Source organism: Chelmon rostratus, chromosome 9, assembly GCF_017976325.1.
Source record: "Chelmon rostratus isolate fCheRos1 chromosome 9, fCheRos1.pri, whole genome shotgun sequence".
Lineage (NCBI taxonomy): Eukaryota > Metazoa > Chordata > Actinopteri > Chaetodontiformes > Chaetodontidae > Chelmon > Chelmon rostratus.
In genome coordinates, this window is record NC_055666.1 from 20041970 (window position 1) to 20056518 (window position 14549).

General features: G+C 40.9%; 1 protein-coding gene across 3 annotated transcripts in view; it reads right to left on the reverse strand.

Annotated features, from left to right (window-relative positions):
• enox2 (ecto-NOX disulfide-thiol exchanger 2) overlaps positions 1-14549 on the reverse strand; it is a 171844-nt gene that overhangs the window by 122910 nt on the left and 34385 nt on the right. For 2 of the 3 annotated variants that reach the window (XM_041943807.1, XM_041943805.1), the window contains exon 3: positions 10879-10968. In XM_041943807.1, the coding sequence (XP_041799741.1) occupies positions 10879-10912 (34 nt within the window). In that variant the 5' untranslated portion in view covers positions 10913-10968. Of the gene's footprint in view, positions 1-1953; positions 2055-10878; positions 10969-14549 lie in introns of those variants that run through there. The other variant, XM_041943806.1, reaches the window with a different exon arrangement.

A 14549-nucleotide genomic window follows, 5' to 3' on the forward strand; every position in this document is an offset into this window, starting at 1 on the left:
TTTGTTTTTTCTCCCCCGACAGCTACTGCTAAGAGAATCCCACTCAGTAACCTCAAATTGTCATGCACCAACCAATTAAAATTTGAGAGTTTCCAGAGCTGCCAAATCTCCTGGTATTGTACAGTAGCCCGCTCTGCATTCGGTCTTAATTTGTTCTGCAGCACTGCCATCCTATGCCAAAGAGAGCTGAAATATTTAAGCTCCTTCTCAAGCACTCTATGTACAACCTTTAAATCTCTCCCATCTGACAAATCTAAGCAACGTACCCCCCTCTCTCATGCCATTAAAGGCAATCTAAAGATGCTCTGCCGATTGATCAAAGAAGGCTGCCAAAGTGTGGAGGTAAATAGCTGTCACAGCGCCTGATGGACCTTTGGTCATGGAGAGGCACTCGACCCCCATTCACTCAATTTGATTCAAAGCATGTTTGTGCCTCTGGAAGAGGAGAGGGGAGCTGATCCGTTCTGTCTTGACAAGATAAATGACAGCGAACGAGAGAAACGAAAACCATCCTATCAGAGAAGGACAAGAAACACATTTTAATCCGCTGGACAGAGGCGATGGCTTATTTTCACCGTATCATGATGTCATTTTGTCCTAAACTACGTTTATCAGATGACATGCCAGATTTTGAATTCTGAATGATTAATTATGCACTGTGAAATTATTCTAATTACTGCTCCCAACAACTTCTAGCTTAACTATACGCTTCATTAAAAAAAAAATAATTAATGAATGAATAAAACGTTGCTTTGCTAAGAAAGCTGGGAAGCCTGCCTCTGAATGTTAAAAAGCACATGAAGAATAAAAAGTTCCACCGAGGGATACGAGACAAACCGGTTGCAGTTTATTTTATTTTTAGTCAATATATTCACTGCGGTGACAAACGGCAAATTAATGTCATGAGACTAATCTTTGACAAGTCATTGCTTTTATGAGCTGAAGGAAGGGAGCAATTAGGCTATGAACACACACACACACACACACACACACACACACAAACAGAGAGAGAGAGAGAGAGAGAGAGAGAGAGAGAGAGAGAGACAACAAAAAAGCTGTGGGACATCAGAGGTAAATTTGCCATGACTATAAACAGAGGAAGCTGGTGAACAGAGTGCCAGAATAAAGCAGAGTAAGCAGGTTAAGTTCAAACAGCATCCTCGCTTAATTAGATCCTGTGAGCCCACAGAAAATGTCACATTCAAATGGAGCTGCGATCCGGGAATCAATGACAAGGAAATCTGAACAGCTGGACGTCGCAGCAAAGACACCAAACAACTTACATCTATAAACAAGCCCCTGCATGATGGGCCTATCGACTACACTGTGACTCACCATGCTCCATCACGCTGCCCAGACAGAACAGAAACCGGACTGAATCGCATGTGGAAAAATATGCTTTTCAACAGCAGCGATCCGGCGTCAGCGTGGATTAAATCTATTCTGAAAACTTCATCCATAAACGGCTGCAGTAGGCGTCTGTCAGTCAACATAACAGCCAACGGTCGTGCACATTGTGCCGGGGAGCAAGTGTAAAACGCGTAAAGGAAATCATTGTTGCTCATTTATCACCCTAAAAGCGCACCATCACACATCAAATGCCGAGCCACGCGAAAAACACAACGCTCTGCCGTGCGGCAGCACGGCTCTCCTTCTGCGGTCTCAACAGCTGGTATACGCCCGACAATTACGAACTAAACCCGGCGTGAAAACCTCACACATTTCTGCTGCAACTTCTATCAAACAACGTGGAGATGAGCGATGAAATAAATGTGGCAAATCGCCCCGTAACTCGTGCGATAAGTGGCGTCCGGTGATACAGTGTAGCCTGCAGCGACGCAAGTACGGACAGTCGGTGCTTTGTGTGGCCAAAAAAAATACAAAAATCACATCTCCGCTGTCAGAATAACCGAGAGGAGACACCGTGTGAGGGATAAAACTTAAAACCTGTACCTGTGTACTGCAAGAGAAACATTGTCCACAGAGGGCGAGGTGCGAGTCGTGTCGGTCCCCTGCTGTAGGACGAAGTGTACGAAGTAAAATCCTTGAATGGAGACGGGGCTCGTCCCTCAGTCAGTCCGCTCCGCTCGGCAGACTGGACTGCAATGAAAGCAGCCAGTCGAAGCGGGACCTTTTAGCTACGGCAGGCGAGCCCGCCCTCGCGACGTGCCCGGTTCGCGAATGAAGCGGAACGACGAGTTCGCTTCGGTGACATGCGGCGCGCAGGCGAACTATTAAGGGCTGTGTCGGTGGGCTCTATATTCATTGTCCAAAAAAAGGAAAAAAAAAAATCCTGCTCTTATTCTTTGGCAGCCTGCTGAACTCGAGGTGATCTGTCGAGAGAGGACGTCGTTTTCACGGAGAGCTACAGCCAAGCTGCCCCGACGGCGACTCACCCCGCGCGAACAAGAGGCATCTCTCAACACGCTGCCCACTCTGGAGCTGAATGCCAAATAGGCTGAACACTAAAATACGATCCTTTTTTTCCTCTTTTGTTTTTACTGCGTTTGCTTTAAGATGTTGATGACATCTTATGAGGCGCAGCCAAGCGGTAAATCCCACAAGAAAAACTGAGGTAATTTGTCCAAAACTTTTTGACAGCTGTGCTTGTCAGAAGGTGTCGTTCTGCTGCTTGCCAGTTGGAGGAGGAGAAGCATAGAGATGATCAGTTCAATAACAGTGCAGACTGTGATGAGAGGCATTCCTGTCATCCTAAAAGATACGCCCTGTTTTCAGATGAATACAGTGAGAATCCCTGTTCAAGTTGGTGGAAGTATTTAGTATTTATTTAAGTATTATTAAGTATTTATTAAAAACAAGTGGGATTTTACTCATTTAGCTGCAGCTGAGGGAGAGCTGTTCTCGACTCCAGTGAGTAATGAGGGTAAGACCATGTTCCATCTAATGACCAGTACTTGCTTGCGCTCTTGAAAGTAATACCTGAATTCAGGTTTGTATGTTAAAGACGCATTATACTCAAATACTGATGTAATCTTTGGCTCATGCAAATAAGAAAAAATGTTGTGATGTTAAAAAATGACTGAGGCATCTGAGACTGTCTTGGTTTGAACAACACGCAGCCGCAAGATTAATTACACAAGGAAAACAGCAGAGCAAACACTATTATGCTTCCATAATTAAACGCAAGATGTGTATGCTACAAAGACGTGGAAAACAATCTGCTCGAGAATATCTACTGTATCACTGCAGTGGTCAGCTGAGTCGTTTCTCCCTGATCTCGTAAACTCCCTTCAGTCTGGCTCAGACTGGCTTCTGGAGGAGACACACACATCACCTGTTCAGTGTTAATATTCAGTCCAGCTTCTAATAGTAACAGCAACAAAAAGCTTTACCGTTCATTTCAGTTTATATAAGCAGTGTGCTCATTTGGGGAACACTTTCCCATGAGAAAATGAAAGTGTTTTCCTGAGTAATTGTTTCTTGTATTAATAGCATGTACAGCCAGGTTAACAGAGAGACCTGGCTACAACTAGGGCAGTCTGATACAACAGCCCTGCAGTGGATCCTATGAATATTATATGTTCAATTTGTATCGAGGTCTTGATTCAGGTCTCAAACACTGAGGTGTGTTTCTAATATTTAATCTGTCGTCAATCCTCATTCATATAAATGTGGTGAACAAAATATCAGACACACACAATACAATTCAACAGCACCACAAAATTCTGCCTCGAAAAATGACCACAAACTTGTTGTCTAGAGTGCGACGTGTTCAAACTTTCCATTACACATCTGGGATTTCTCATCCATTGAGCAAACTCAGGACCATAGGATGCTGTCAAGGGCTACAGAACAGGGACTAAATGGAATGGACAATGTGTATTAATGCGCATTTCCATCCACTACCACTCTGCAAATGTTACGAGTTGTACATATCAAGAAAACCAGCTGGTGGCGCTAATGCCCCAGTTGGATGCCATTAAGTGCAGAAGAAGAGCACAGCGACTTGGTGTAATTAAAAGCACACCAGCCTTAGGAAGGTTGCAGTCTCCTCATACAGATCTGATGTTTTTATCTGCCGCTACGTTCAGTCTCTCCAATGGAGTCGAGGCTTCAGTGGACATTAAGTCACATGCTTCAAGTGTGTCACGATTAATAAGTTTCTCCTGCACTTTGTTGCATTTAGCTTTTACCTCAGCCAAGAGTTCAAAAGTATTCTGCAATTTTTTGATTGAAAAAGTGCATAAAAACAGGTTGAAACAAATCGTTTGGTCAAGGTCAAGAATGAACTCTGAACCTCAACCCTAAAGATTAAGCAACACCTCTTTAAAATTTTCAATAAAGACACTAGAGCTGCAAAGATTAGTTGAGTAATCAATCAGTCGATCGAAAGATAATTAATCACCAACTATTTTGATAACCACTTAATCATTTCAGTTATTTCTCGAGCAAAATACCAAACACTTGCTGGTTCCAGCTTCTTAAACATAAGGATTTGCTGCTTTTCTATGTCATTTATGATAGTAAATAAAGATTCACTGATGTTTTGAACTGTTGTTTGAACAAAATAAGCTATCTGAACCCCTTTGGGCTCTGAAATTCAACATTTTTCACCATCCTTTGGCTTTTTGTAGACTAAATGATTAATAAAAGACATCAATAATTAATATATTATAACCTTCATGATGATACTGTAGGATTTACTGACACAACTGTATTACACTTTACCTAATAAATTGGTAACTGACTGTATGTGGTTTCAAAGGCAAGTGCTGCATTCAAACACGCATGCAGCTCAGGTCAAAAGACCTTGGACACGCTTCGAAAATGTCTGTTGGGTCAAATTATTTTCTCCTCTGCCTCACCAAGAAGTCTGTTTCCAGTGCTATCACAAAATGATTTCAACAGTAAATAAAAGTATTTACCAAAGGCCAGAGTGCCATTTCCGTTTCCCAAAACTAAAAATTGCTCTCAATTTCTTTTCCACTGTGAAGTCAAAAGAACATTACTTTAAACAAAAAACTGTTATGACAGTAACTTACTATACTGTGTCTTTCATCCATTGATGATAAACATCTACAGTAACTGCATAAACAACTTTAACTGATCTGGAGAAATAAACCGTCTTCTCAAAACAGCCTTGTTTGCTCAATGTGCGCTGTTATTTCCTGGAAATAAAACTGCATCTTTACAGGCAGCCATTGTTGAAGGAAGATTATAGTTATACATATAATGTGCTTACTTAGATCCATCTCAACTATGAAAAGTAGACTTAAAAGATTATCACAGCTGGCAATTTCCCTTTACAGGTACAACCGAACAATGATCTGAACTGCCACGCAGCTCGAAATCAACTGCAGAGGAGCATCTTTGTCTCTTCTGGCTGACTCTTTTTATTACACTCAGTTAAAGTTCTTGCAGACTTCTTATGTAAACCCCACACTTTCAAAATCAAACTCAAAACAAACTGTCCCGAAGACTAATCAGGGTGAAATTCACCTGTTTTTCAGCAACTAACCCAAAAGCTCAAAATGTATTATTCAGGCTATGTTACAATGAGGATACTTGGAAACACTTCAGAAACATGACACAATAACATGGGGACCTGTCTTCCTCGAACATTTGGACTGCAGCCTAGCCTTTGAAAAATATTGGATGGACATTCAAGGAAATTCAAGAGACAGTTGCACATCAGCAGACACAAACAGTATTATTTATCATCTGTATTTAGAGATATTAAAAAAAAACAAAGCAACCAACTGAAAGCTGGCTTTTTCGCTGTCCATGTTTTCACCAGAGAGGACTTGTCATAAATAAACAGACTTTTTTTTTCCAGGCAGAATTCAATTACCCCTGTCAGCCAGTAGTAATGAGTAACAGCCAGTGCATGCTCTCATTCAATTTCGGTGTCCCTAGGGAATGATGTTTGTCTGATGTCTCGATTTTTTTTTTAACAATGATGTTCTTTCTGTGGCTTGCTTAGTGTAGCAAAACATTCAAATCAAACACTAATTTGACTCTGTGCCTCAGCAGATGAAAGCAGCCTTCGTTTGCTTTCATGGTTTTCGTATGAGTATGTGTGTGCTTGGCGACATTACAGCCCTCTTAAGTCAAACGAACTGCCTGACTTGAATGTAAGGTGAAGTAAGTAATTCTGGCTGAAAGACTTCACCATTAAATAAATAAATAAAAAAAAGATTTCACTGAGCCATAAAACATGGGTTCATATCATCCAGCTCATCTCAGTTTAACATATTAAAGCAGAAATGTATAGAATGGTCGAACCAGTTAGATGTAATCTCCTGTTCAATACATTTGTTAGTTTACAAAGGTTCATTTAATGAATTATTCAAATTCAATTACTGCACATTAAATGGAAGCTTGGCCTCATCAACAGCTATCATTGTAAAATTCTAACAAGTGCTTTGAGAGGCATAGTCTTCTCCTTAACTAGCATTTGTCTCAGTTAGCATTTCCCTTCTCACTAAACAACATTTATGACTACTTGTCCTGTGAGATGTCGCCACTGTTTGTCTGTCTCTAACGTGCAATTTGCCAAATCAAACACTCCTGTTTTCACTTGGTAAGAGTGCAACCGTGCTGTATCAATATGCCCTTTCCAATCAAACAACAGGGTTCAGGTAGCTGCTCCACGAGGCCTTCGGAGAGGGAGAGAGGATGATATTTAAAAAGGTTCTGCTCAGTGGAAAGCCTATCAGTTTAAAGTGACTGCAGTGGTATTTGGTGTCTTCCGTTTTGAGATCAATGAATGGTGGGTTTGCAGCCCAGACACGAGTGAAAAATGTCATTAACTCCACTGCCCTCTGTGGTGGAAGACAGCCGGCACAGAAATGTGTCATGAGGATGGGGTACATCTCTGTCTTTTGGGTTCTTGCTAGTTATCTTTGACCTCTATCTTCCTTAATCCTTCCCTTTCTAATTATCTGTCCCTTCTTCTGCTCCTCCCTCCTTACATCACACCCCTGCCCCCTGACTGATGGTTAGCAGATGATCATCTGGACAGGAAAGGTTGAGGTGACTCCCCAGCTTAAATCACACCTCATTAAGTGAGCCTCACAGTGTCCCAGTGCACAGACTGGTGTATTCCTACTTGGATGAATTTAATGAGTTGTGGAGGAGTAACAAGGCACCATAAAAAGTAACTGGATCTGATGTGTTTTGAGATGCAGAACCATGTTTGAAATAGTTTTCAGGATAATGTGAGAGGAGGGAGTTGCTGCAGGTTTTCTTGGTGATGGCAGCAGATGCTCTGGAAACCGGATTAGGCTAAATCCAAAAGGAGGCCAGGCCTGTAACCAGAGAGTTTTCCCTCTGCATGAATATTGATGGGAATGGGTCTCAAACAGAGTGCAAAACAACTGTTAACCCCCCTGCACTGTTCAGATGTCATAAACAGCACTTGCTGCCCCACCATCATTCACAGCCAGAGAATCACTTGACTCAAACACCACTCATGCACTGCTACCAATGTGGCCACAAGAAGAGGAGATGACATATTGTGCTTGTTTGTACTACAACATTACCACACTGCAATAAAATGCTGCAAGTCCTCTGGTACAAGCAAAAGCAGTTTATGAGAGCAAGTGGGCACCGTGGTGCATTTTGGCAGCTGTGTTGTGCAGAAAGCTGGTTGTGATTTCTGGCACTAAATGTGCCATCAGCCTTACGCAGGCGTCAAGAGGTCAACAGAAAAAAATCTGGCTGCGGGATTAAGAGACTTTGGAGATCTTGAAGTGGAAATTTGATTCCCTCTGACTCTGAAAAACAATTCTTGCACATGTTCCATGAAAACAGACCATTCATTCATACCTGGCAGATATAAAACAGCTGTAAATCTTTTTTGGTCATCTCTCTTCTGATGACTGTTATAGTGAAATATGTTGTCATTTTGAATACCACATGAACAGTGACTAAAAATGTGGGTCACAGAAGATGCCAAAATAGACATGTTGAAATATTCTACTGTCTTTAAGACAGCAGAGACATTTTTGTTGAGAAACCTTTAAACTATTGCCCCATTTGTAACACAATAGTCATGTGCAAATCCCCCCAAAAGGGAAAACAACTGTATTTTTGCACAAAACATTGCTTCATGATGAGTTGCTGATACAGGATGTGAGATTTTTAAACCTCACATTTGCGTTCATATTTTTACAGATAAAAGCTTTAATTCTCTCCAGTCAAGTAGTAGTTCGATTACATTTCGATGACTTTTGTACATGACAGAAACCATTATCTAGGTTTGATGGACAGTCATCATTTATTTGATGATACATATAGCAAAATGTTTCATTCATAACTTAAGGGGAACCTTCACATCATGTTGTTGTAGTTGGTGCGTGTATTATGTGGCATACATACCGTTGAAGCTAATTATACTAACTTCATCACTCACTAAAATGACAAAAAACAAAAAAGCAGCAGAGTAAAGGCATCAATTTTGTCTAAATATTTACCCAGTGATTAGTGATTGTGACTACAAGACAACAAACAGGGGAAGATTTTTAAATTCAAAAGGTGTCGCAAACACCAGACACAGAAATTGATCCTTTCTCCATCTGAATAGCACAAAATTGACTGGATACCTTACATTTAGTTTGCATTTAATTTCTGTTGTTATGTGTTCTTTTGTCATGATTGATATCATTCATATTTTATTGTCTACTAGAAATCTCAGCATATCAAACCTTGAACACAGTGGCCTGGATTTTAGCGAAATGTTGGCTGAATGCATTATTACATCCCTTGCACAACCGTCTGCAGTGGGAGGTTGGTGTGTACAGAATTTGATTAGTTCATCCAATCCTGTGTTCACTGTGGAGACTGAAGCAGATGATCTAATGAAAACTGTCTTTTCTTTTTCTTCATATAAACCTGACAAAATTAGGTTCCACATTGAATAGACGTTGGCCTTTGGTCAGTTTAAATAGTGAAGAAAGAGACAGAAAAACTTGACATCTTTATTGTCTCACACCTTTAAATTGCCCAACACCACAAACTGGGGGTGAGAGGAGATTGCTAGATGATTAAACCCACTAAAGGCTAAACATGCTAGATATGGTTGAAACTGCAGTGTACAAGTGTGAAGGAAGAGAGAGGATACCACAGAGAGAGCAGGCCAGACAAGCAGGAGGGAGGGAGAAAGGCCAAGTATCAGACAGAGCATTCATTATCACCTGACTGACCTGCATATTGCGCTGTGTGAGAGTAATGGGAAAGGACACACTCATCGGCCAAAGCGCAGCAAGAAAGGCGCTTTTCATTCCCCCTCTCTTTCCTCGCTCTTAAGCAATCTGTCAGTTTCTTACTCGGTTCAATTTCTATTTGCAGACAATGTACTGTAGAGTCCCATTGTTTCTGAAAATACAATAACAACTCACAGAGACATAATAATGCCTTGCCTAACGTAATGCATATTGAACAGCCCAAGTATTGCAGTTTCTCTGAACATTATTATGTTACAGCTAATTGACCATTTAATAAGTACCTATCATACTTTTTTTCAGTATTGTGCACTTATTGTGTTAGTTATAAGCAGCAGCAGTAAAAAGGGATAATGTCTTGTCTTTTGTCTTGTAATGACATGCTAACATGCTTACAATGACAAAGCTAACATACTGATGTTAAAAGGAAAAATCAGGGAATAACCAAAGCCAGGGGGATTTGCTATCTGGGAACCATACATTTCTGTATCGAGGCAATCTATTGAGTAGTCATCGAGATGTTTCAGTCTGGACCGAAGAGGTGGATCAACCAACCTCTGACAGACCGACATTGACATCCTGATCGCAATGCTGCTAGCGTGGCTGAAAAACATAATAATGTATAAACAATGCTGGGCCACAAACGTTTTCATGGCACCCTAAGGTATGTATCTTAAAACATTTGCTGCTTGAAATAGGCAAGTTAGTAACAGAGTCTTGATTCGTTATTTTATCAGCACTGCTTAGTTTGACAGTTTGCAGAGATCTTAACAAAGCTTTACAGCAGCGTTAGTCCCACCCATGGCACGGGTGGCGCTCTTTGGATCGTCTGCTTTTCAGATGAGAAACTGAGACTACTTGCATCAGTCATGATACCAGACTATGAAGAATCAAACTTGGTGGAGTGGTCGGATTAAAAGGTCTGGACCCAGGCAAAGCAAATTGCCCAGCACCTCCAGTATTTAATGGTATAATGAGACAAATCATCCAGTGTGAGGGCACTAAACTGGTGAAATTGGCGGCAAATAACTCCCTAGCTCATGTGTTTTCTCACAGTTTCACACAGGCGCCAGCAAGATATACTGTGCCAGAATCCTAGTTAATGTCCCGTCTTCTCAGGTGTGGCTCCGCTGATGTGGGTGTGCTGTGAACATTGAGCTACCCATTCATGCAAGCACTCCAAGTCTAGTTAGTCAATTTGGTTAAAAAAAAAAAAACATATTTCAAATGACAGCGTTCTAGTCACATATTCAGGTTCATAAATACAATAAGCTGTCACAGGATTCTGGTGACAGCGTGTGTGTCTCCATGTCAGTCCTGTATGAATCATATGTGTGATGAATGGGATTAACACTTTGACTCAGAAGTCTTGACACTAATAACTGAGAAGATGCTGCAGATTTTGATGTCGGCACAAAAAGGCACCACAGTGAACACGGTTAAAAATACACACAATTAAAGGAAAATAGTTCAAATCCAGGAAAGTGTGAGGCAGGATCAAAGGTTAGATATAGATAGATATAAAGAGACCTTGAGAAGGTGCACTGACTATGTTGTTTGTGTGTGAAGCAAAGATTTTACCAGCAAATCCTCTTTGTGAGGTGACACCTTAGTATTTATTACAATGTGCGACCTGACTCTAACACACACACACAAAGACACACACACACACACACACACACAGGCCTCTTACCTGTGACTCGGCTTGATCTGTAGTCCTTGTACATCCTACAGATGCAGCGTCATCGTGTGTGAGCTCAGCTTCTCCGGTCTTGTAGCAAATCTGTTTTGGAAACAAAATCAATGGTAACAAAGTGATCAGTTGCTGTTAGTTCTGCTCACAAATATGCCACAGACGAGTCTCTTTCGCCACAACTCTGGAACCCGCCTTTTTCATTTTGTCGTCCTTCAAGGACGCTGACTGAGAGCGGTTAAGAAGGGCTAAAATAAAAGGGCTTTGTCTAGAATAGAGAGAGAAGACAAACAGAGGAGAATGTAATTCATCCGCTTCTCCAAGAGACACGACCTCCCTGCTTTGTGGAGCAGAAGCTCATTGGAGCCAGGGAGGGCTCTGAGGCGCGGGAGGGTCCCATTGACTGCACTATTAACACTCAAACTGGGGGGATCAGCGTAGAGGAAATACAAAACGCTGCCAGAAAGGATGCACAGAGAATTCTGTAATGCAATTCATTCCACCAAGAGGGACCTTGAGGGTGCCGTGATGACCAGAATAATTGGCTTTCTCTAGCTATGATAATCTGCATCAGTCATGCCATGCCAACATACTCTCAGGCCACCGAGAAGGTCACAGTGATCCCCAAACCTCGCTCCTCTGACGGCAGGCCCTGAATTCCTATTGAACGAATGAGCAGGACATTTATTCTGTATTCTTGGGATTTTACCTTTAGTTCAGGGGCTTGACTAATTGGACTTTTTAGTCGACTTTTTCAGTATCAATTGCTTTGCTTTTGACTTGGAATTGAATTTTTACTGAAAACAGCCAAGACATAAATGATATATCATACATTAGGGCTGAAACCATGAGCTGAGAAAGAAACAATTTACAAAAATTAGGGAAATTGATCCGACAGCAATTTTAATCGTTCTTTAAAGATAATCTATATCTAATCTGAATCTAAAATTGTAATCGTTAAAATTTCAGTTCTGGATGATTTGGCTACACTTGTGGTTACAGTAACAGCCAGGGCAGCTTAAAAAAAAGTCAACTTATGTTTCGCCAGTTAAATGCTTTTAACGTGAGGTTGCAGCAGTCGGAAATGTTCCGTTTGCATAAGCAGTAACTTAGTACAGTATTTTTTCCAGGAATGTCAAGCCTGCTCGTAATACTGCAAATGCAAGGGCTTTTATCAGTGCCCCCCCCCCCCCCCCCCAAAAAAAAAAAAGAAAAAAGAAAAGACACACACATCTGTACATGTCACATGAAGTAAAACCCATCCATCATCATATCTCGCAGCTTTAGGAGAATTGTAGTGCATCTGTTCTGCTATTCTCTTCCTTATATGTCAGGCAGTGATAGGATTTTATCACTTATCATGATAAGTTGACACATACTGAATACGACACACACAAAAAGATCCTGGCACACACAATAACATCTTCATGGCATCTGTTCAGGCTACTATGCATTTATAGATGAGCAGCTTACAGTGTGCAGTAAGACTTGAACAGCAAGGTCTCGGCATCAGCTGAGGACATCAACAAAGACGTTCCCTTGAACTATTCAACTGGCAGTAACTTCTTCTATAACTTCAGAAAACTTAGATGTTGGAAGGAACATTTTACAGATGAATTCAACAGGAACATTTTGTCACTGTGCTGACAAAAACACGATCTGGGTGGTATTGTGTTTCCTTCAAAAAGTACACACGCCAAGTAGCAGTAACGTATATAAACACAATTCATAAGAGACATGGCTGAACATTCGAATAGGCTCTTCTAACTGTTGTACTGCAGCCTGCTCTTTCCATATTCTTGGCAATCTGGGTACAGCTAAAGTTAAAAGTAAAAAGTTATAAATCAGTTAAATGAATTGCCTCAGTTTATTTAAATGAGACATTACAAGGTAAAACAGGTAAGGCCTGCATCCTTTCTTGCTGTTGGCAGTAAAGGTGTTCAGTGTGTGCATTGCGGCCTGTCAGTAGATGGTGCAGCTGAAAAGTTCAGTGGAGATTAAGCCTCCAGACCTAAAAACAAGTATTTTTACTAGGACTACCTGTATCGTGACAAGGCGCATAAATCAATTTTTTAATAAGCACATTTTTAAAATCACAGCCACAGTGATTAACTCAGCAATTTGCATCTCTATCAGCATCAGATGAGCATACTTCTCCAACACACAACCCCAGTTCCAAAAAAGTGGGACACTGTGTGAAAGATAAACAAAACAAAATGTCATAAGTTGCTAATGCATTTTGATATACACTCAGTTGAAAACAATCTAACAAGAACACAGCACAAGTTGGGACGAGGGCAACAATACGATTGGTGACAGGTGATGTAACAGTGTCATGATTGGGTAGGGTTATACGTATTGGGAACTGGGTAAGGAGCGAGGTTCACCACTTTGTGAAACACATGACTGCATAAAGGATGTTACTACATGGGCTCGGGAACACTTTGTAAAGCCGTTGTCGATAAACACAGTTTGCAAATGAGTGAATTCTGGTTTTATTTATGTTGTACACAGCACCCCGACTTGTTTGGAATCGGGGTTGTATTTGAAGTCTGTAAAACACAGGTTCAAAGGCACATCTCCTTCTTGGCCCCCTGAGCAAAGGCAACCCTGTGTTCTGCTGCTACACAGCAACAAAACTGTTTGTTACAGTTACTGTGTTGTTATGTTGTTATGGTGAATACAGACCAAAGTTCCACCTAAGTTTTAGTTGTATTTCCCTGCAATATAATTAAATTCATGAGTAAGATGTCTTTATCAACATTTCTGACCTCCAGTGACCTCTTAATATGATTCAATAGAGACAGTCTGATAACATTAGATTAGCCCTGGGAATACAGGCGATGTTTATGAGTGAATGCACAATTGGCTCCTTTTTGCCACATGGTTTCAATGCAGAAAACAATGCAGACTGGAATAAAAGAATGCTTGTGGAGCTAGGAAAAAGAGAAACATGATTAAAACACTGGCTGGTATTCAGATAGGGGTTCTCAAAGCATGAATATTTTCATAATGGACTATATAAGATTTAAAAAACGGACAAAACATCATGTTCCCGTAACTAAAACCCTTTTTAACACATCTGAATGCATTTTTAACACATCATGGTCTGCAGCCTTTGTTTTCCACATAATGCCTTGTAAGGCCACTGTTGTAAAAATCTAAAACAACAATGACAGATGATTCCCAATAATATGTGACTAATTGTGGGGGATGACATGAAGCAAAGGGCCACAGGTTGAAATCACACCTGGGCAATGGTGCGAACTCTCAACCAGGTGAGTATAAACTCATGAGTACAAACTAAAGTACCAGATGATGTACAGCAGCCAAGCAAATGCAAAAACAATCAGTCCCACTGTATTGTTCGTGTAGACATTTCTGCACAGTACTGTACCAGAATCAGAACAATGGATAAAAGTATGTTCTGCCCTTGCACTGACAGACATTTGGACCTACAGGTGGTGTAAGACAGAGAGCCAGTGAACAGCTGAAAATGTGAGCAGACTATTCACCACGGTAATGGCAACCACAAATGAAAATCAAGGCCAATGAGAAAATGCACACACTCTCACTGTGAGGACAGAAAATTAGGCCACTTACTCACCATCAGAATAGCATTAGCCTAAACTTCGGAAGAATAATGACAGTTATTTTAATTTGGGAAAATA